The sequence below is a fragment of the Adiantum capillus-veneris genome, chromosome 28, assembly GCF_014529385.1.
Source record: "Adiantum capillus-veneris isolate H3 chromosome 28, ASM1452938v2, whole genome shotgun sequence".
Taxonomy (NCBI): domain Eukaryota; kingdom Viridiplantae; phylum Streptophyta; class Polypodiopsida; order Polypodiales; family Pteridaceae; genus Adiantum; species Adiantum capillus-veneris.
In genome coordinates, this window is record NC_140958.1 from 72,049,710 (window position 1) to 72,073,785 (window position 24,076).

Here is a 24,076-nt window from a genome sequence, read left to right on the forward strand (position 1 = left end):
CAAGTAAAGTGGGCAACAAATTAAATGGGTGAAAGCAAATAAGGTTTAAGTCTAAGGTCTACCACCCTTTTTGAAAGTACAGGCCGGTTTCAGCCAACCCTGGGTAAGACCTGCGTATTTGACAGCCATCTGGTCAATTTTCAGTCGATTGGTGCCAATTGGCATGCACAGCATATCCGATTGGCCGGCTGCTCTGAAATAGGAAGAAGAGAAGTTTCCTGGAAGTTGAAACCACAAGGAAGTTGCACGGGCAGCTCCCCCATTGACTTTTTGGAGCTTAAGAGGAAACTGCTTAAGCAGCTGCCCACAACTGGCTACAAAGAACATGCAAGGAAGGTGGCTGGAAATCCCCATGACACTTCTGAGAGGCTCCCCCTTTCCAGCTTCCCAGAAGCATGGAGATCATGAAACAGGCGCTTCAAGGAAGGCTCCATGCAGCTGCTTCCTAAAGAAATGCCCCCGACAAGACACTGCTGCCTCGAGAGCCCCCTGACGAGAGATCATCAGTCAGCACTGCCAGGAAGTAACCTGACTAGCACGTGGAAGTTGCCGTGAAGCTTCCTCAGGTTGGAAAGATGGCCCCCACCTTGCTGGAGTTGTCATCAAGACGGTATGCTGCAGCAATGGAATAGGGAGGGAAAATCAGCAGAAGTGAGGGAAAGAAAGCAGCAATCCTCTGAGCACTTCCTATGTGACTTCTACGCAGCGGAAGGAGTGCGAAGAGACCCCTATTGACTCTTGGCTGGACGGACTACTTCGATTTGTACCATTTGACTGATGCCCAGCACATCTCGAGGAGGAACTATAGGTACTCTATAGAATTTAGAAGCGCCATCTTGCTCTCTCTGTTCTTGAAGGGACCAGTTTGCTTTCAAAAAAGCACACAAGCTCTAATACCACATTAATGGGATGGCACCAATGCCAACTAAAAAGAACAGACTGGAACAGACTTCTAGAACTTCAAAACAACTGAACACACACACACACACACACACACACACACACACACACAGAGAGAGAGAGAGAGAGAGAGAGAGAGAGAGAGAGAGAGAGAGAGAGAGAGAGAGAGAGAGTGTCACGTGACACATCCCCACCCTATGTGTCCGTGGACAAGCTACACCACTGCAGGGTTCAGTCAGTTCAATCAAGTCTAGATTAGCAGTGATCTGGCACTTTTGTGAATCTATTCGTAGACCGTGCATGCCCAATCACTTAGCATAGATGTATATCCTCCGGTTGCACACAGCATGATCATCGGAATTCCCATCGGAATCCATTAGCATCAGTTAGGGGAATTTTCCAGTGCATTTAGCCTATTTTCCTATTTATTGGTATTTTCACTTATTATTTTTAAGTGACTTTCCAACAAAAGTAGGTAGGGCATTTTTGACAAGTTAATATATAAGCAAACCCAAGTTAGCACTTTCTGGCAGAAGAGGCAACAGGAGCTTCCCGCTCAACAGGCAACTTCTCAGCAGTACCCCCCCTCAGCTTCCCCTAGCGTTTTCCAAGCAGTACCATCGCCACCTTCACCCCATATCTGGCATTTCCCCCACAGCATTCAGCATCGCCATCAAGTTGCATTGCCTGGCGTCTTCCCACAGCACCATTCAGCCCAGCGTTTTCATTACAAAAACGCTACACCTTCAGCCAGCGTTTTTCTTGCAAAAACGCCAGCAAGACCTCAGCCCTTTCCAGCGTTTTCAGCCTCAACACTAACGCTAGCATACCTGCAGTTTCAGCAGTGACAAAACGCAGGAATTCAGCCTTAGACACAAAAGCAGAACTCCCCCAGATCGGTTGCAGATGCTCCCCCATTTTCAGCCATAAAAACGCAGCCAAAACAGTCATTTTCAGCCACCGAAACAGTCCCGAAATTCAGCGATTAGAAGATCTCAGATTTCAGCCATCAAGTCGTCGTCGTCATCACCGTCGTCATCATCGGCATAGTCCCATTGCATCAGTCCATTGCATTCGCATTGTACACTTTTGTGCAATCAAAGTAGACCACTCTCACCGACAAGAGTGGGGCCTTCGGAGGAGGGTTTTACAACCTCTCGGGTGTCGTATCTCTTCTCTCTCCTTCTCTCAGTCTCATTCACTTGCACGCACAATATCCACACACTTTGTTCGTGATCATAGCACTCTCCATAAGACGGAAAGCTCTCTCTTTCCCTAAGAACTAAAAGGAACCTTGAGCAATAAAGATCACTAATCTTGAGAAAATACAACATTCATTCCGCTGCACCTTACAGAGAAATTTTTAACGTCTATGTGAGGCCGAAGTCAGCCTATGAGACAAATCAAATATACATGTGTGTGTATGTCCCGATCTATCAGAAAAGACAAAACAATACAAATTGGTACAAAATAAGGATAAGGAGAAAAACCTTGGTTTGTGATGGGATCTGGGGGGAGGGGGGATGGATGGATCTCTAGTACTAGGGGTATGTGCATGTCTATATGCTTAGGTAGTACAACCATGCAAATGCATCAAGCTAGCTAGCTCCATTCTGTGCCAATAGGAGAGTGTAAAATGTGGTACATGGGAGGATCGTGAGCAAGGGCTGCTCGGATGAACGCAGCTAGGTGAGCCATCATCTAGGCTATTCTCTCCTCGGCAGCTCGCATCTGGACCTCCTGAATCTGTCTGCGGTGGAGTCGTGGGGCTCCGCTTGTCTCAGCCTGCTGGAGAGTCACTCCTCTTGGTGGATCTGCGGGGGGGGGGGGGGGGGGGGGGGGTTCTCTAGAAAAAATTTGTAAGCTATGGCAATCTGCTCCCCCCCCCCCCCCCCCCCCCCCCCCCCCCCCCCCCCCGCCCTCCCTCCGTGTCTCTGTAGGTGGCTGTAGAAGTGTATCTTTGTGCCTTTGATCTCCAGAAGGTAGCGCCCCAACTGTCTCAGATCTCGAGAGTGCATGATCTTGCGGAAGGTAGGTTGCCCTCTGAAAAGTGACTTGTATCTGCCTCTGATATCATCATAAGCTCTGCATCTGCAAACAAAGTGCTCCTCACTCTCCACCTCCTCTATGCATACTCGACAGACTCTCTCCTCTTTGGGAATGTCATGAGCGCGTCCCACCTCGATTAGTACTGATACTCTGAGCTGACCAATCGCCACTCGTGAGTTGTGTGGTATGTAGATGTCCATATAGCGTGGTCGCTGTCTGAACCCGTCCTTGTAGTGTGACATCTTTCGCTCAAGGGGAGATGTGATCCAAGTCTATCTGATATATAGCTGCCAGAGATCTTGCTGAAGCACTATGTTTCTCTCATTGCATCAGAAATGAACCCGGGGTGAGTCGGGGTCATACTGGAAAGGTGGCAGGCTTTCAAGATCAAGGCCATGTGCTCCGAACCATGCTTTAACCTGTGTGTACCAAGCTCTGTCATATCCAAATTCTGCTATCTGTATGGCTGACTCAATGCTCGCCGTGTTAGTTTGTCGGCCGGGAGCTCTCTCACCCTCTAAATAAAGCACATCATCTGAAAGAGTGCCCCCACTACCGGGGGGGGGGGGAGCAAGCTCTGCCCTGATGATGTCCTGTGGCATTGTGTGCTTGCCTCGAAACAAACAGGAGATCATATATATGTGTGGTCTCTCGATCCGCGCCCACTGCCTATTTGTCAATCCGGGTGCCCACATTGCTGCTGCGTACATCAAGGCTGGGTTGACTAATGTATCAAATAGTCAGCCCTTCGTGCCGGGCTCCTGAAAGTGTGCCTGATGACATCTCCGCTCTAACATGGCCAAAGCTGCATATCCTTGGGTGAGTCTGTCAGTGGCGGCCTGTGCCATGGAGAAGGGTCCCTGTTTGCTAGTGAAGGTGACTCCCAAGTAGACGTAAGAGGTGACCACCTTAACTGGGCCTCCTGCTGCTGTAAAAGTGGCTTCTCACCGGACTGATCTGGAGGTGTGGAAGATCATGACCTTGGTCTTCCCAAGGTTCACTCTCTGTCCTCTATGTGTATACAACTCATCCAAGGCACTCAAATTGCTCAAATGGCTCTGTAAACCCTCTGGTGACTTTGAAATCAAAACAATGTCATCAGAATCTCGCAATAATGTGGATTGGGGTACCTGCTAGGTCAGCTCCTGCTCCTCCCGCTCGTAAGATGAAATTGGAGATCTCGTCAATGTAGAATCCAAAGAGGGTCGGGGAGAGGGGGCATTCTTGCTTAACACCAACGCTAGCAATAGACTCTGACAGGCCACATGGACAACGAACTCTCCCAGTCACTCTCTCATAGAGAGCATAGGTGGCCCATATCAGTATCCCCAGATTTTGAAGCCACCGAAAGAGCCTCCCCGTGGGACTATATCAAACGCTTTGCGGAAATCCACAAAGCAGCAATAAAGTTTCTTCTTCCGCACCTTTGCCCCATCAATGAGGCACGTAGAACGAAGATGTGGTTGATGGTGGAGAAGCCCCGCCTGAACCCTACCTGCCTCCGAGAGCCGATAGGCCCTCATTTTCTCCATATAAACTGAGCTCAGCCTCAAGTACTGCCCCATATAGTTTGGCCATTGTATGGCCAATCATGATAGTCGTGTAATTCCCTTGGTCCAAGGCGTCCCCAGACTTGTGGATTGGCACAATGGTGTGCCGCGTCCACTCCTCTAGGAAGCCCTCCCCTCCAATCCGATTGAATACATGTACAATCAACTGGGCTATAGTTGCAGCTGCATAAATGAGGTGCTCACTCCGTAATCCTGTATGATTTGAAGACCAACAGTCCTGTAGACGGTGGATGGCCTTCTTGACCATCTCCGCTATGAAGAAAGAGGAGCTTGTGGGTCGAGGCCTGGGTGGTTGTGGGATCAAAGACTGGTGTGGTACCTGATAGAGTTTCTCTGCATAATCGTGCCATACCTGTGGATCCTCGATAGGGTAAGAGAGAGAGAGAGAGAGAGAGAGAGAGAGAGAGAGAGAGAGAGAGAGAGAGAGAGTCCACGTGAGAGACACGGAGTGGCAGAGGTCCACTCCCAGACTACACTGGCCCCAAACCCTGGTGCCCCTTTTGATATTACTTTATATTGCTTCCACAAGGTTATAGCTTTGGGTCTCTCCTCCGCTCTTCTGCAAGGTAGGATGTCAGAGTGAGAGCCCACAATACATATTAAAAGGCCCTTGGCCCCCAAAAGCATCTCACATGAAAAGCAACTGCTCTAAAAGCGTCTGGTCCAAAATCTGCCGCATATGGGGTGGTTCGTACAACACTACCATGTCAGCAAGAATTTCCACAATTTGCGGACAAGTCTGTACAGTTTGCCACGTCACCATCTCTTGCACAATTGGTGCTCTGCTTGCTCTTTTTCGGGTTTAGACCCCTCAGCCGAGATATGCAAGTTGGTAGAATCCTAACCCCCATTGTCTTCACTTCAAGTTTCAGGCCCCTCAGTTGGGATTTGTAAGTTAGCTAGGGTTAGGATCACAAAGTCATTACCCTCTTCATCTTCAGCGGTTGACACGCCCGCAGTTTGTAACATAGACTCCCACCATTTGCTTGCATGTGCCTGTCACAAACTGCTGCATGTCAAAGCCCTGAAGAATGGAGCCAACTTGCAGATCCAGCAGAGGGGCCTAAACCCTAAGAACAAGTAACAGAAGAAGTCCTACCAACTTATGGGGACCCCGTCCCATGGGGCCCCTGTGAAATAAAGGAATTAAAAATAAAGCAAGACCGACACACACACACACACACACAAAGGCTTGCGCAACCAGTTGATGACGTGGTAGAACTGTACGGATCTCTGCAATTTGCGTTGACGGTGCTGACGTGGCAGATTTCCACAAAACACGCTGACAGTGCTGACGTGGCAGTTGTATGGAATTCCAGGATTTACGCTGGTAGCTTTTTGGCATTGCTTTTGGACCAAAGCAGTTTACATGAACTGCTTTGGGGCCTAGGGCCTTTAAATATGAGGCCATGGGCTCATTCTTTGGCATGCTTCCTGGAGAAGGTGCAGAGTCTGGAGTACCCGCTTGTATTGTGTTGATGCAATATAAAGAAATACCGAAAGGGGCGCCAAGGTTTGGGGCCAATACTTTCTGGGGTGGAATTCCGCCACTCCGTGTCGCGTGTCGTCTCTCTCTCAGTTCAGTTGTTATTGAAGTGCTAAAAGTCTATTCAGTCTGTTCTTTTCTATTGGCACGTGGTGCTCGTCTTGTGACAGTGCCCCCCTTGCTCTCCTTTTTTGCTAGTAGTGTCCCATACCGCACTATGCAAAAGTGTAGAGAGCTTGTCACGCTAGGCCATCATGGCCTCATGAGCTCTAATGGATTTTTGCATGTTTCCATGTCATACACATAAGCAAGAAGAGGCTCTGATACCAGTGTTAGTCCCTGGTCGGATCCATCCTGCATATATCACATGACACAAGCCATACTCATGCATAAATGAGCATAGAGAGTGGACATGAAACTCACCTCCAACCATCGAGCCAATACGGGCTCAGAAAGTGCTAGCGCTAGGTTTATACTGATACAAACTTAGCAAAATTGCCCTACCTACTTTCCAACAATTGTCACTTAAAAATAATAAGTGAAAAATGTCAAAAATAGGAAAAATAGGTTTAATGCACTAGAAAATTCCCTTGATGGATTCTAATGGATTCTAATGGGAATGCTGATGATCATGTTGTGTGCAACCAGAGGATATGCATCTAATCTAAGTGTCTGGACATGCACCGTTTGCAAACAGACTCACAAAAGTGCCAGATCACTTCCTATTCTAGACTGACTTAACTGAACTGAACCTTGGTCATGCTGTAGCTTGTCCACAGACACATAGGGTTGGATGTGTCACGTGACAGCCACTCGGCAAGACTTTGCAGGTTGGAAAAACTTCTTCTGCTGCTTCTTCTAGGGTTTAAGCCTCTCGGCCACGATCTGCACGTTGGCTCCGTTCTGCAGAGAAACTCAAGCTAGCTCAATCAGTTTTCTCATTCCAAATCGGAGCTCTTGATTTCCTGGGTCGTTGGCTTCCCAGAAGAATCTCATTCAATAAGGAGTCTCATTCCAGATTGGAGCTCTTGATATCCTCAGTCGTTGCTTTCACAAAAGTATCTCATCCAATAAGGAGTCTCGTTTCAGATCGGAACTCTTGATATCCTTAGTCGTTGGTTTCCCAGAAGTATCTTATCCTATAAGGAATATTCAGTGGTTGGCAAATCACAATGCAACACGAATGCTCACATATGCATGTTAAAAGACATAGAAACAAAAAGCCTTCGATTAACACTCCCCATGTAAATAACCATCCAGGTCTGGGCCATGAGTTGTTCAACGACTCCCTCATCACTCCTCCGGCATAACCTAAAAAGGTCCAGGCTACTAACTTAAAAAGCAATCTCGACATCAGTCGAGCTCGAAAAGACGACTGGCTTTCCATCATGAAACCTGCACCAAGATTAGGATTAGATTTCGTTCATAAGGTCGTAGCCGACTACAGCATGGTCCATAAGCGCTTAAATAGTTGAAACAAGCCTCGACAGATAGTGTTCCTGTGGCGATGATGGTAACCCCAAGATATACCAATCATATTGGACCTCCAAGGTTATCAGCTCTAGAAAAAACACCTGTTGAGAGACGTCGAGAAATTTCAAGTTTTAATTTGCTAGGGTTTCTGCGGCAAGCCTTTCAAGATACCCCACTTTGCCAACCTCATGCAAAAAGATTCTTGAAAGCTTGCCAAGTCCTTGGAGTGTGCGGCTTGGTAGCTATAAACATCCACCACTACATGGCACTGCCTCTGAGAAAAACAGCGGCTTGAGAAAAAATCCTTGATCCTTCTTTGCGAGTGATCTTTATGGCTTATGCCTTGTAAGGCAGAGCAATGAGGACGGGAACACGCCCGATGCGCGATGAAGTAAGGGTGGGAGTGGCTAATAAGTCCGGGGTCATGGCACGAAGATAGGTCGGGGCATGAAGATACTTCAAATAAAATTCCAGTAGAATTTGGAAGCGCCGTTTGTTATCTGCTCTTTGGTGGGACCAGGATGCTTTCAGAAAAGAACACGCCCAGCTGGGCCCTGAAGCTCTGATACCACTGTAACAAGGGGACGGGCACCACGTGCCAATGGAAAAGAATAGACTGAACACTTTTAGCACTTCAAAATAACACTGACCTCAAAGAGAGAGAGAGAGAGAGAGAGAGAGAGAGAGAGAGAGAGAGAGAGAGAGAGAGAGAGTGCACGACACACGAGACAGGGAGTGGCGGAGTGCCACTCCGAGAGAGCACTGGCCCCAAACCTTGGCGTCCGTACAACTGCCACGTAATCATCTTCTTCGCTTTTTTTTTTTTGTGTGTGTGTGTGTGTGTGTGTGTTGGTCCCGCTTTAGTTTATTCTCTCTAGGTCACTAGGGCCCCATCAGACAGGGTCCCATAAGTTGGCGGGAACTCCTCTTTAGTAATAGGCCACTCGGCAAGACTTTGCAAGTAGGTAAAACTTCTTCTGCAACTTCTTCTAGGGTTTAGGCTTCTCGGCCGCGATTTGCAGGTTGGCTCCGTTCTTCATTGGCTTGGCACGTCAGCAATTTGTGACATCCCCCCTTCTTGATAGAAAGTAATCATCCGCGATCACAGCATATTTGCAAAACAACTCAAGTTAGCTCAAAAATTTCCGGAGTCATTTTGAGGGACGATCAGTTTTCTCATTCCAAATCAGAGCTCTTGATTTCCTGGGTCGTTGGCTTACCAGAAGAATCTCATCCAATAAGGAGTCTCATTCCAGATTGGAGTATCCTCGGTCGTTGGTTTCCCAGTAGTATCTCATCCAATGGAGAGTCTCATTCCAGGTCGGAACTCTTGATATCCTTCGTCGTTGGTTTCCCAGAAGTATCTCATCCAATAATGAATATTCAGTGGTTGGCACATCACAATGCAACATGAATGCTCACATATGCATGTTACAAGACATAGAAACATAAAGCCGCCGATGAACACTCCCCCCGTAAATAACCATCCAAGTTTGGGTCATGTTGTTCATTGACTCCCTCATCACTCCTCCGCATAACCTAAAAAGGTCCAAGTCGAGAGATATAGAGGCCTTTTACAACCAAACGTCCCCCCAGACCGCAGTCTGCGTCGTTTGGAGGTGCTGAGAGTAACCACTGCTTAGACTTCTTAATACTCCCCCCGTAATAACCACAAGGGTCTGGGCCATGAATAAAAACATCACTTTTCAAACATCCAATACTCCCCCCGCAAATAACCACAGGGGTTCGGGCCATGAGTATGAACAAGCATTCTCAAACATCATTTCTCAGTACTCCACCCGGGAGAAAAATCACCAATCATTGAAAGCAGTATCAAAACCAGAGTCAAACAGTTCAAATCCACACCAAGACAAGTTTAGAATAGATACCATCTATTCCAAACAAATTCCAAACAAGTTCTCAAACAGAACTCATACTTAGAAAGCAGTCTTGACATCAGTCGAGCTCGAAAAGACGACTGGCCACTCAGCAAGACTTTGCAAGTTGGTAAAACTTCTTTTGCTCCTTCTTCAGGGTTTAGGCTTCTCGCCCGGGATTTGCAAGTTGGCTCTGTTCTTGACACATCAACACTTTTTGACATGCAATGTGCCATGTGGAAATTTATCCGTGTCCAGATAGTATGATAAGTAGAACAATAGTCGGACGTAGTGCATAATAGTTCTAAACAAGCACATGAATAAGATGGTGTCCCTAGTCTACTCGGGCAAGCTGTAATGTAATAATCTTGCGGTGGCTGCCCACGAAAGTGGCCGGTCGGACACAATGGAAATACGACCCAGCAAGAGCCAGCAAACTCGGTCGGGAGAGACATAAAATCGGTCGAGTTGTTAATACTCTAGAGTGGCCAAAAACCCGGGTTTTAACACCCATCTTTAAGTCTAAGGTTTGAAACCTTTTAAAAAATGAGTGGCCCGGTCAATATGAACGCGGTCAAATGACTTAACATTACAATAAGACTAAAAACTGCTAGCGTAGGATTTTGGAAAGGCCAACGTTGGCAGCTCTCTCTCTCTCTCTCTCTCTCTCTCTCTCTTTGGTGCCATCTGGCAAGGATTTAGCATGTGCAACATTACATAAGGCCTAGTGCTACCACATTGTCGAGTTCTGTAGCAATTTCCACCCACACACAGAGTCCTCTCTCTCGGCTCTAAGTTCAGCCAATTCTCTCTCCCCTTGCGATTTTTTTACTATGAAATCCGTGAAGGCTGGGCAAAGGCTATGAAGCCCGCGACGGAGGTAGAGTGCAGCCATAGCAGCTTGTGTGCGTCCCTGCGGAAAGCGTCCCATTCAGACAAGTGCAGTACCGGCTGCCCATGAAAATTTCCACACTCTGACACATTCAAGAAGCAAGTTCCAACCAAGGAGAACTCGTGTGGGAGCCCCCTACGCGAGCAAATATAAGTAGAAGCTTCTCCCACGCTAAAAATCCCAGTACGAAGCAGACATATCCATTCTTCGCTACAAGTATGATGATTTCAGCCAATAGGCTTATGAAACCATGCATCTTTACGCATCAAAAATATTTGGGACATGAATGGTGAATTCTATTTCGGGTTCACATGCTTGTAACACTTACAGATAAATTAAAATCTCCTTAAGGGGGAGAACCAGTCCATCTTCTGGTCCCTAGTGTTGTGTCGATTATTTGCAATTTTATGTCTTGCACAATTCCACGTGAATTAGTCACTTAGTTTTAAAGTATTATGTACACGCTTCCATTTCTGTGGCAGTGGTATCAAAGCAAGGTCCTCTCGTTTCCTTTCTTAAGAAGAGACAGTCCTTGGCAAAAAAATACCCGTCATGGCAGGACAAGCAGAAAAGCTTGAGCAGCTCAGGCAAAAAATGGCAAAATTGCACGTTGCTCTTGCTCAGCCATAGGTGCAAAAAGTGCTTAAGACCCTTGAAAAAGGGAAAGCAAAGATGGTGAAAGAACCACCTCAAAACTCCCCAGTACCAACTCAAAGGATACCTCAAACTGGGACTCTAACACGGCCTCAGAGGGATCCTGTAGTAGGAACCTCCCGATAGCACAAAGAAGAAGAAGAAAAAAAAATCGCCGACTTATTCGCCAGATTACTCTTATATGAAGAACCTGGATAAATATCATTCCTGATGAGGAACGTGAGTTGCCCCAAGACGAGACTATAGATCAACCACCAAAAGCAAAAAAGCAGGACAAGGATCGTAGGAAGAGTCGGCACACAATTCTGGTGCACAAGGATTCAAAAGCCATCTCCAAGAAGCGGACCCGACACCACAAGAAGAAGAAGAAGACATTCAAAGCTGGAGATAAAGATGTTAAATTCAAATGTTATAATGGAAAGAGGATTGATACGAAGGCTCTCCCTTTTATTCGACAGTTCGAGGTGGCCTTTGCAGAATATAATTTCTCAGAGCGCTCAAAACTATGCCATGTTAGCATGTATCTGAAAGATACGGGTAGCAACAAGTGGATTACCACAATTCTGGAAAAACACAAACCCAAAGACTTGGGAGGAGTTCAAAAAGGAGTTTTACCCTCAATTCCTTCCCCCATACTTTGCCGAGGATGTGTAGATAGAATGGGATTGGCTCTCCCAAAGAGAGAACGAAGTTGTGTCCAACTCCGTCGACAAATTCTGAGAAGTCCTTAAAGTTACTCCCTTTATAAAAGTTTCTGAGAAGAGACGATGCACAAGTTTGAAGCTCGACTTTAGCCAATACTTCAAAAAGTATGAAGCTCTACCCCCGAAACACTATTCAGTCCGTCCTGATAGCCAATAACTTGCATTCGAAAGGAATTCCTCGCAAGCAGGAGTTTAGTACCTTTCATGCAAAGCAAAAGGCTCTCACTACTAAGGCAGAAATCTCCACACGAAAGCGGCCTTCAGATCAGCCTAAAAGCCTAGAAAAGAAGCCAGAGGGAGCAAAGAAAAGTAAATTCTTCACTCCCTCTCAATTAAACCTACATGGACGAGGGAAAATGTTTCTATTGAGGTGAGAAAGACCATAAGAAACCAAATTGCCTACAGCTTAAGAAAGATTCTCCTCCTGCATCAAATCTTGTACCTGACGTACAAGCCAACACGAGGAAGGATAAAGAAAATAGACAGCTACTCAAAGGGTGGGGCAGTCTCAATGGGCAAAGAGGACTGATCTTGTTTGATCCAGGCTCCACCAACAATTTCATTTCATTGGATACCTCAGAATCTATGCCCGAGTGATTGGGAACTCCAATCAGGTCAGGATCAGCCTTTGACGGGTTGACTACGAATTCCATTTCACTGCAAGAGCATTTGAATCTAAAGATCGGGAAGTACTCTGATCAAGAGTCTTTCCCAGCTGCTCCAATACAAGGCTGCGATGTTATTTTGCGAATGCCTTGGCATTACAGAACTCATCCACTTCCAGATTATGTAATAAGAAGAATGGGTCTTGTTCGCCCTAGTACTTCTCCTTATTGTTCACCATTATTGCTTTTTCAGAAGAAAAACGGCACTTTTTGAATGTGCATTGACTATCGTTCTCTCAACAAGATTACAATCAAAATTAGATTTTCGATTCCGCGAATCGATGATATCAAAGACAAGCTACAAGGGCACAAATTTTCAGCCGGATAGATTTCAAGAGCGGCTACCATCAAATTCGTATTGCTCCAAAAGACATACATGAGATTGCATTTCGTACAAAATTAGGATTGTACGAGTTTTTAGTAATGCCTTTCGGTCGTACAAAAGACTGCATTCGTATTGCTCCAGAAGATATACACAAGACTGCATTCCGTACAAATTTAGGATTGTACGAGTCTTTAGTAATGCCTTTCGGTCGTTCCAGCAACTTTCAATCGAATGATGGACCAAATTTTTTGTCCTCATTGACAATTCACAGGCATCTTCTTCGATAACATTTTTGTCTTCTCTCACACAAAGGAGGAACACAAACGACACATTGCCTCCTATAATCAAGTACGCATTGACCTAGCAAACGTTCAAGCTATTTCAAATTAACCACACCCTGCTTCGGTTCATGATGTCCAAAGTTTCCTTGGCCTTTGTTTCTACGACAGACGCTTTATTAGCCATTTCGCTCATGTAGTTGCACCTCTCAATGATCTCACAAAGAAAAAGATATCTTTTGTATGGGGTCTAGACAGAAGGAAGCTTTTGAAAAGCTTAAGTACCTTCTCACCCACGGATCCATCCTCATTGTATCTGATCTCCGGAAACCATTTAAAGTGTGATGTTTCAAGCGATTGCATTGGCTCATCTCTTAATCAAGAAGGCCATGCAATAGCTTATGAAAGTAGACGACTTGGTGATGCGGAGCTTCATGCTTCCATCTATGAGAAGGAACTCATAGCAATCATTCATGCTCTCTCAGTTTGGAAACACTACCTTCTGGGAGCATATTTTACGATCAAGACAAATCATCAAAGTCTTTGATACTTTCTCCCTCAACACAAGTTGTTTCAGAAACATATGTTGTGGGCCAATTTTCTTTCCATCTTTCACTTCTAAATTCTACACACTTCTGGAAGTAAAAATGTGGTGGCAGATGCTCTCTCTCTCTACGGCCCCAAGTAAATGCCATAACAAGTATACATTATCAAGAGTTGGAATGTCTACCCGAGATGTACTCTGACAACCTCGATTTCAGTGAAATCTGGCAACAACTACAAACTGCTACTGAAATTTTTTCCTACTCTATTAAAGCTAGTTACCTTTATTTTCATCAGGCTCTTTGTGTGGCGCGTCCCACTTAGAACAAAGGTAATGGATAAAGCACATGCTTCTCCTTACGCATGACACGACATAGAGGTGAAATGTCTATGACACAAGCCTTAGAAAGATATTTTTATTGGCCAACACTACCAGCCTCAAAGACACACTCCTCAAGAAAGACGGTCCCAGATTATTCATGTAGCTGCTCATCTCGTTGTCAAGGTCTAGTTGCTCATTTTCAATGAACATCCTGTCTAGGTACTCCGATCGCAAGTTGAGCAAACCGCTCTCTGCAAAAAGCTCTGGAGTCTTGTAGAGAGGATGGAGTGTAGCAGCCATCCCATGAATAGGATGACTCATATACGTCCATCTACTCTCCACAATAGCGAGGATGTCATCCCGCCTGCAATTCACAAGACTTCACGATCAAGACTTCAAACAAATACAGCATCCAACTTTCCAAGGATCAAGCGAGAAGGCCGAACCAAAATACAGTACCAATTTTCAAATGCATTGACTTACCTCACGGAGGTACATGTTGCTATGTGCTTCCTCATCTGCATGAATAGATGATACACAAGGCCAAGAGTCGACCCCTCCATGTCTTTCACACACAAGAGAACACAGAGGTTGGAGAGCCACTGCCAAAGAGTGCACCTCTACCCAAAATCTCTCATCAAGCACTTTCCTCTGTATGTACTTGGTAGGCTCCGTCTGCGCATGGTGCATCAACCGCCACTTAGGGTCCAGAACTGTCTGCAACAATGGATCCCTCAACCTATAAAGCCTCTGAAGTACTAGGTACATGTATGCAGACCTAGTCTTCGAGGGACGCACCATGTCTAGTGTGTTGTGACTCCTGAATATGGCAAGTGCTTGATGTTTCTTGCGGAAGAAAGTAGTCATCTTCGACCCATCAGAAACAATAGGCTGTACCCAAGTCAACTTGCCAATATCCTCCATGAGTAAGTCGAGGCAATGTGCAGCACATGGAGTCCAAACTACGCGAGGGAACTCCGCCTCAACCATCTCCCCCATGGCCTTGCAGTTGGACGCATTGTCCGTAACTACCTGCAAAACCAGTGACCATTATACGACCAATATCTTGTTAGTTACAAACTATGGCTTCTAAAAAGCGCAAGAGATTCGACAAACTAAAAAACGCAAGAGATTCGACTCTCGAGAATGATAGAGTACCTATACGACATTATCCTTCCCGACCTCCTTGATGGCTTGCCGAATGTGCCCAAAAATAAACTCTGCTGAAATACGCTCACCAGCCTTGCCCGCGTCCACAGCACGTAGGAAGTATGTACTAAGGCAAGAGGAAACAAGGATGTTAATAATGTGGCGTCTCTATCAATGATCTCTCGCTGCTCATCTAACATTTTTGTGCGCATCTTTAGATAATCCAAGCCACTCCAGGAATCCGTGGCGCCGACTTGTGCAATGGCTCGGACCATTCGCTTCCATTGCTCTGTCCGCAAGACATTAAATGCAATGTTGCACTCTATAAGAGTGCGAGCAATCTTTATTTCTCCAATTTTTTGCCTCTCTTTTACCCAGGACTGTGCATGGATACGTGAAGGCAAAGTAGACTGCGTATACATGCGTGTCCCTTGATCTGTATCCTCATCTACATCCTGAGAACAACAAGCCCTTTTCCTGCTAACGTCCTTTTCTTGCTGAGTATGTGCATCTGGAAAATCTGCAAACAATGCATCCTGTGTTGCCTCATCTACTTTCTTACCCTTGGATGAGGAAAGACCCTGAAACGAACTCTCGGAGTGGATCTCCCGGCTACACGGACCGCCTACAGACACACGTCGGAAAAACCACCCGACCATAGCCACCATCCGACAGCTCCCCCGTGCTGGGGCCAGCGTCCGAGGACGTAGGCGTGCACCTGTAAGACCGAGCGTCCCATACCACCCGGCCTCACCTCCTCGAGGTGACCTCGCGCACTCCTAGCCTCGCGGGCTAACCACTGGCACTCTGCCGGTGGGGGTGGGGGTCGATAACTTCAAATGAGGCCTTGGCCTCCCTTTTATAATAATGGCCGGCCACACTGGTCGGGTTCACACTACGTCCGCCCGGACACTGGACGCCCATCTCGACGGCGTTTGGGCTAGATCCCCTCTCCTATGAGCGGGACATAACATACTTCCCCCCTTAAGCACCATTGATGTCCTCATCAATGAAGTGGGGATACTGAGCTTTCAGAGCTCTGACTGGTTTCCAAGTAGCAAACCTTTCAAATTGACCCTTCCATTTAATTAGGTACTCGTCATAAGCCTTTTGGCACGAATGACGGGTACGATGATCTAAAACTGCCTCTGGTTCTCGAGGAATATACTCAATTTGCATATCTTGCCATACATTTTCCTCGATGGGCACAACATCGTCGGCTTCGCCCAATTTTACTTTAAGGCGGCTGACATGAAACATTGGATGTACACTAACATCCGAAGGAAGAGCCAGTTTATAGGCAACTTGGCCAATTTTCTTTGTGATCAAGAACGGACCACAATATCTAGTTGAAAGCTTATAATGCTTTCCTGTTCGCATAGTCTTGGAATCCTTGGGTATCTTCAGATAGACCCATTGTCCCACATCTAGAGTCCTTGGAGATCTCTTTTGATTAGCATAAGTAGTGACTCGATCACGAGCTGTTCTTATACTATCCTTAGCCAATTCGAGCATTTCTTGCATGTCATACAGGAAATCACGAGCTTGGCGTTCGTTGACTTTCTCTAAGCCAATAGCAATCGGGGATTTAGGCTCAAACCCATACATCAGCATGAACGGGCCAAATGCAGTAGCAAAATGCTTGCTACTATTATAGGAAAACTCTAATTGTGGGAGATACCTTTCCCAATCAGACTGCCTGTGAGAGACATAGGCTCTCAACATGTCCTCTAACGTCTGATTCATCCTCTCAGTTTGTCCGTCGGACTCAAGATGGTCAGAAGACGACATACTCAACTTAGTCTGAAGATGAGCAAACACATCTCGCCAAAATCGGCCAGTGAACTTAGTATCTCGATCACTGACAATATCCTCTGGCAGACCATACAGCTTATAAAGTTGATCGACAAATAAAACCGCCAACTCATGGCTTTTTACTGTCGACTTTGTTGGTATAAACTTTGCCATTTTTGTGAGTCTATCGACCACAACCCAAATAGCGTCATTGCCCCAACTAGTATTTGGCAAACCAACGATGAAGTCCATGGAAATACTCTGCCACTTGGCATCTGGGATTTCCAATGGATGTAGCAGGCCAGCTTTCCTAAGGTGCTCTGCCTTATTGACCTGACACTGAGCGCGCTTCTTCACATAGCCCTCTATGTATGAGCGCATCCTTGGCCAATAGAAATATCGCTTGACCAAAGCCAAAGTTCTTTGGATGCCTGGGTGCCCAGCGCTAGGAACACCGTGGCATTCGCACAAAATCCTTTGTCGAACCTCATCGATTTCCGGCACGCAGACTTTACCATTTCTGAACAATAGTCCACCTTTAATGGAATATTGTCGCTGTCTCGTCTCTCTGGCACGACTCACTTGGGTCTCCGGATCACCCAAGCCTGTACGTGAGTCATGCCCCGCTTCGACCTCGTTCCATATCTTGCCAAAATGGCCATCGGAACGACATAGCCCTCGGAGAGAGAGATAGAAGTCCGTCGAGATTTCAGCAATAGACAAGGCATTAACCTCAAGAATCCTGTTGAGTGCATCAGCAACTCGATTGCTGGATCCTTTTCTATAACGGATCTCAACGTCAAACTCTTGCATAAGCTCAACCCATCTAGCCGGAACCATCTAGCCTTCCGGCCCCTGAGATCACCCTGATCACAGACATAGCGCAAGGAATGATGATCTATCCATGCAACAAATGTAGAGCCATACAAGTAGTGTCGCCATTTCCTCAAGGCGTGAACGACGGCGTAAAGCTCCTTCTCATACGTTGGATAACTCATCTCAGCATCAGAAAGTTTCTTACTTTCAAACGCGACAGGACGTCCATCTTGGTATAATGCCGCACCAATGGCATAATCACTAGCATCCATTTCAACCACAAACGGTTTGCTAGGATCCACAATGTGCAATACTGGCGCAGTAGTCACCAAGTGCATTAGTGTCTGAAAGCTCTCGTCGAGACGCATTCCATACAACATGGGGGGCTACCTTTACAATGAGGACCCGAAGTCTTCGGTCCTATCACCCCTGCTTTTAAAAGTTGCGTAACGGAGCAACAACTTTAGAGTAATCCTTGATAAACTTGCGAAAGAATCCAGTAAAGCCTAAAAAGGACTTTACTTGGCGTACATTCTTCAGAATGGGCCAATTTCGCAATTTATCCAACTTTTCAGGGTCAACGCGAATTCCATCGCGAGTAATGATGTGACCCAAGTACAGAAGCTCTTTCTTGAAAAATTCACACTTGAAAGCCTTAGCATAAAGCTTCTCAGTTCTCAGTACTTCGAAAACAGCGCGTATATGCGCTAAGTGCTTAGACAAACTTCGGCTATAGATCAAGATATCATCGAGAAATACAACAACGAAGTTGCCTAAAAATGGCCTCAGCAGATCATTCATCATCTGCTGAAACGTAGCTGGAGCATTGGTCAAACCAAAAGGCAAGACCAAAAACTCGTAGTGACCATAACGCGTATGGAGGCCTGTCTTGGGAACATCTTCCAGTTTGATACGTATTTAGTGATAGTCTGATCGTAGGTCTATCTTCATAAAATACAACGCGCCATGGAGCCGATCTATCAGATCGTTCATGCGCGGGAGCGGATACTTGTTCTTAACAGTGAGCTTATTCAACCCTTTGTAATCCACGCAGAAGCGCATAGTGTTATCCTTCTTTCGAGAAAGTAACACTGGCGCTCCCCATGGGGATTTACTTGGCCGAACAAAACCCCTATCGAGATAATCTTTCAGCTGCCGCTGAATCTCGTCCTCTTCGGTTTTACTAAACCGATAGGGTTGCTTTGAGAAGGGTTGACTACCAGCCACCAACTCAATGCCATGATCTACTCCTCTCAAAGGCGGCAAGCCAGGAGATAGATCATCAGGAAAAACATCCTTGAAATCAGTCATGATTTCTCAGATAAGGTCGGATTCGTCAGAATCCCCAAGTTCAACAGAAGAACATGAAACATTTTTACCAAATTCTGTGACAGAAGTATCAAGCACTAATGAATCAAACCAAGCAGATGGTACACATTGATAAAAGTCAACATCAGAAGACTTTGTATCTTTATACATTTCCAAAGCAGTAACAACTGGTATTGTAAAACCATTATTTACAGACTTCTGATTACAAAGTGACACAGATACATGAGGCATATCCTGCTTAACAAAAACAAGAGAGTGATGTACATAGTCTATATACAATGAGTCTTGTTTATCATAAAACCATGGAATTCCTAAACTAACATATGCTCTATCCACGCGCATAATGTGGAAATCCAAGTTCTCTTTCAGCCAGCTCGAGCGACAAATCTGGAACCATCCAATTCCATACATCCGTATCCTCGCCACCAACCATCTTCACGCGATACTCATGGTCACTATCCCACGTCTGCAGGCTCAGTTTCTGCACCAATTTGCATCCACAAAATTCTGTGAGTGAGCTCCCATTATCAAGGAGTACACAGTCACGTCGTGACCATTGATCTTCCCGAGGAAACGGAGAAGATCGTGCTTATCAAACACTTTCGTGCTAAAAGTACAGTTAGTGCATGAATTGTGCGCTAAATGATGGATTTCAACTTGAACAACATCAGAGTTACTTGAGATCTCGTGAATCTGAACCAAAGAACGACCTTGCCGTTTCTGCATCTTTTTCTTCTTGGGGCAGTCCTTGATTTGGTGACTTGTCTGGCCACATCCAAAGCAAGCCCCCTTCTTCACTGCATCAGCAACAACTAAAGCATTTTTGGCTTTCTTCTTCTCCTGAGATGATCTCGGCGGTGATTTGGACTTATGCTGGAATCAAGGTCGCTTCCTCGAAGCGCACTCAGCGGATTGATGGTCTGCAGTTCTTTTCTTCTCATAGTTCGCTCCATTTATCAAATGGAACGTCCTGGCCTTTGCTACTGCATCCTCAGCGTCAGTCAAGGCTTTGTCCTTGATTAAGGCCCAACGGTAATCTTCATGTAATCCCAGTAAGTACATGTGCACAGCGTGCGTGGAATCCACCTTGCAAAAGGTGAGCGCATCTTTGAAAGCTGTCATATATTTATCAAAAGATAGAGCTTTCATCGAAAGACTCTGCAATTTGGCATAAGCTTTCAAAGGATCCATTTTGGCGAAATCCTTCTTGAATTTCACACAAAAGTCAGCCCACGTCGTAGGCTTCTCTGTCATATCACGCCACCAGGTAAGGACCTTACTGCGCATATAGAGAGAAATCGTTTGAATCCTCCGTTCATCATGCTCCCTATGGAGATCAAAATACGTGGTCCACTGGTGCAGCCAGTTATTTACGGCCAGTTCCGCACACTCCTCTTCCCCTGAGAAATTTGTAGTTTTGTACGGAATCGTGGTCCACTGGTGCAGCCAGTTATTTACGGCCAGTTCCGCACACTCCTCTTCCCCTGAGAAATTTGTAGTTTTGTACGGAATCGTGGCAGTTGGACCACCCTGTGAATGCCCAAAAGCAACAATCTGCATCCGCAATTGTTGGAGATGGGTTTAGCCCTCGAAAAGACGTGTAGTCATCGACTGAGCCGTATTTTCTAGAGCAGTAAGCCAGGAACTAAGCCCTTGCACGACCCCTTCGAGAGAGGCCAAGCGACAACGTTCGCGTTTTCCAGAGCAGTAAAACGTTGGTCGAAGCTCTGGAAAGTACTTGTAATCCATGTGTAGAGAGCATGCGTAAATGGAATTTGAACATTACCTGGTGCGTCGTCACGCTGCACATCCGGGCTGGAAGAATCCATGGCAAAGTGCGTGAGAAACTAGAAGTTTCACGTGAAACTGGATCTTTTCTGTACTTTTCGGTCGCGAAAAGTTGAACTTCGAGGAGCTCTATGCGTTGGCGTGAGCGTCCGAAGGCGAGCAGGTGATGGCGGGAGCGCGGGAGTCCGAGCAGGTGAGAGATAGGAGCAGTGGGAGAGAAGCAGCAGAGCCAAAAAGTCAATTTTCTGCAAACTCGTTAGTCTCTGTAAGTGAGTTTTTAATAAACTCAGCTTTCATACTTCTTTAAAAAAAACTCAAAGTGTCCAGGCCACTTAAAATAAAAGGGACACTTAATAAATAAAGTCTTAAGTGGGTTAAAAGAAACTCAACGCAGAGCTGCCAGCGAAACCAACAATTCGAACGCAAGATGAGAGGAGGTGACGTGTGGAGATTAAGAGGGGTCGTCAAGGATTGTGCCTGCCTGTGGCTAACACGCGAAGGGAGCGCCCATGTTGGAAGCAGCCTCCACGTCATCACAGAGCCTACAATTTTTCTCCCTGCTACTGTTCCACACTCAGCAAGGATTCCCTCAAGGCTTCTGCCCCCATGCTCTCTCCGAGAGAGGTACCACTCTCTCTCTCTCTCTCTCTCTCTCTCTCTCTCTCTGTGTGTGTGTGTGCTTCGCGCAGAGGACATTACAAAGAGAGATTTCGAGAAGTACAGTCACTGAATTTAATCTAAAATCAGCAAGTTAATGAGAAATACACTAATTTTCGTCAAAAATCAGTAAAATTTATAGAAATCCTCTGATTTTCAGCACTTTCACCTCTGAATTGCTGATTTTTATCAAAAATCAGCAAGAAGCACATTAAATTTCACCTGCAAACATAGTCATGAGAAGAAAATAATCGATTAAACAGTTAATTGATCAAAAATTGCATGAAATGGTAATTATCCGACTCTAATCAGTCCGTAAGTGTGCACACGGTCCTTTGTGCAGCCAAGTCGGCTCTGATACCATGAAACGAACTCTCAGAGTGGATCTCCCGGCTACAGACACGCGTCGGACAAGCACCCGACCATAGCCACCATCCGGCAGCTCCCCCGTGCTGGGATCAGCTTCCGAGGACGTAGGCGTGCACTTGTAAGACCGAGTGTCCCATACCACCCGGCCTCACCTCCTCGAGGTGACTTCGCGCACTCCTAGCCTCGCGGGCTAACCACTGGCACTCTGCCAGTGGGGGTCGATAACTTCAAATGAGGCCTTGGCCTCCCTTTTATAATAATGGCCGGCCACACTGGTCGGGTTCACACTACGTCCGCCCGGACACTGGACGCCCATCCCGGCGGCGTCTGGGCTAGATCCCCTCTTCTATGAGCGGGACATAACAGACCCCCTCCCGAGAAGTGTTGCAGAATCAAAGCATCCTTGATCTCTTGCGGAACAAGCTTGCATCCTCCGCATTGGCCAGTAGTGCCGATGCCAATAAGGTGCCTCAACACACGCGTCACCATACTTGTCTTTTGCTTTCCACAATATTTTCAAGTCCAAGTGTGTTTCCTGATCATGCTTGCCCTCGTGTATTTACCACCGCAATAACATTGGTGTGTGCGCTCCATACTGGGTTGGGTTTGCGAGGCATGGTGGACCTACACATGCAGTAGGAACACGACATCATGACTAAAACGCATGTGCTATCGCGAGAGAATCACAAAGAAATGTGCGAGGAAGAGAGGGGGAGACAGAAGATTTGCTTTCTTCTTGGTAAACACGCGCGAAAAGGCTCCGCAGATGGACTTTGGAGGTTGCAAGTCACTATTGCATACAATCTCCAATAAAATAAGGTGCCCAAACTAAACCCAGCCAGGCGAAAATATAAGGCTCCTCGCGTAGGGTTTTTTTTTCAAGCCAAAAAAATTCCGTACACTACGGATCCGTACGGTACTGTACTATATGGTACGGACGTACGGTGCCTTACGGATCCGTACGTACGTCCGGATCCTTCCTTGGGTGGAATTCTGCCACTTCGTGTCACGTGTCGTCTCTCTCTCTTAATTCAATTGTTATTGAAGTGCGAAAAGTTTGTTCAGTCTATTCTTTTTTATTAGCATGTGGTGCCCGTCTTGTTTTGAACAGTAAGCAGTGCAAAATAGTTCAAAACAAGCAAATGAATAAGATGGTGTCCCCAATCCGCTCGGAAAAGCTATAATTTGATAGTCCTGTAGTGGTTGCCCAAGATAGTGGTCGGCCGCACAATGGAAATACGATGCGGCAAGAGCCGGTAGACTTGGTAGGGATAGACATAAAATCGGCCGAGTTGTTAATACTCTAAAGTGGCCAAGAATCTAGATTTTAACACTCATTTTTAAGTCAACCAAAAAAAATGCATTTGACAGCCTTATCATTCAGTTTTCTGTGTTGTATTTGTGGCACTAAACCTTTTGAAATGAGTGGTTGGGTCATTATAAAAGCGGTCAAATGAATTAACATTAAAAAAACTACAACAAACTCGCGTAGGATTTTGGAAAGCCCAACATTGGCGGCTCTCTCTCTCTCTCTCTCTCTCTCTCTCTCATTTAGCATGCGCAACCTTACATAAGGCCTAGCGTTACTAATTTGTGGAGTTCTGCAGCAGTTTTCACCCACGCAAAGTCTCCTTTATCGGCTCTCAGTTCAGCCAATTCTCTCTCTCCTCACGATTTTCTTACTTTGGAGTCCGTGGAGGTCGTGCATAGGCTGTGAAGTCCACGGCGGAGGTAAAGTGCAACCATAGGAGCTTATGTACGTCCCTGCGGAAATAGTCGCACTCAGATAAGCGTAGTACCGACTGCCCACAAAAATTTCAGCACTCTGACGCGTTGTAGAAGCAAATTCCAACAAAGGAGAACCGGTGTGGGAGTCCCCTACGTGAGCAAAAATCAGTAGAAGCTTCTCCTGCGCTGAAAATCGAAGCAGACATAGCCGTTTTTGGCTACAAGTATGATGAATTTCAGCCAATAGGCTTCTAAAACCAAAATTTCTTGAAAGATTGTCAAGTCCTTGGAGTGTGCATCTTGGTAGCTATAGACATCCACCACTATATGGCACTACCTTTGAGAAAAGAGGAGGCTTGAAAAAAAAAACTTTGATCCTTCTCTTGCAAGTGATCTTGGATTCTTTATGGCTTGATGCGCGATGAAGACAAGAGTGCGCTTGATGCGCGATGGACTAAGGGTAGGAGTGACTAGTAAGTCCGTTGCAGGGCCACAAAGATTCTTTGATGAAAATTTGGAAGCGTCATTTTGCTATGTCTGCTCTTTGGTAGGACCGGTATGCTTTGAGGAAACCACTCGATTGGAGCTCTGATACCGTTGTAACAAGCGAAACCACGTGCCAACGGAAGAGAACATACTGAACAACTTTTAGCACTTCCAATAACATTGAACTGAAAGAGATGCACGACACACGAGACAGGAAGTGG

General features: G+C 46.0%; 1 protein-coding gene across 4 annotated transcripts in view; it reads right to left on the bottom strand.

The window, feature by feature from the left end:
- Positions 1-21,247, bottom strand: part of LOC147420665 (uncharacterized) — a 29,954-nt gene extending 8,707 nt beyond the window's left edge. For 2 of the 4 annotated variants that reach the window (XM_086504268.1, XM_086504270.1), the window contains exon 1: positions 20,614-20,893. In XM_086504268.1, coding sequence (XP_086360394.1) covers positions 20,614-20,656 — 43 coding nt within the window. In that variant the 5' untranslated portion in view covers positions 20,657-20,893. Of the gene's footprint in view, positions 1-20,613; positions 20,894-21,005 lie in introns of those variants that run through there. The other 2 variants (XM_086504271.1, XM_086504269.1) reach the window with 2 other exon arrangements.
- Between the last annotated feature and the right edge of the window lie 2,829 nt (positions 21,248-24,076).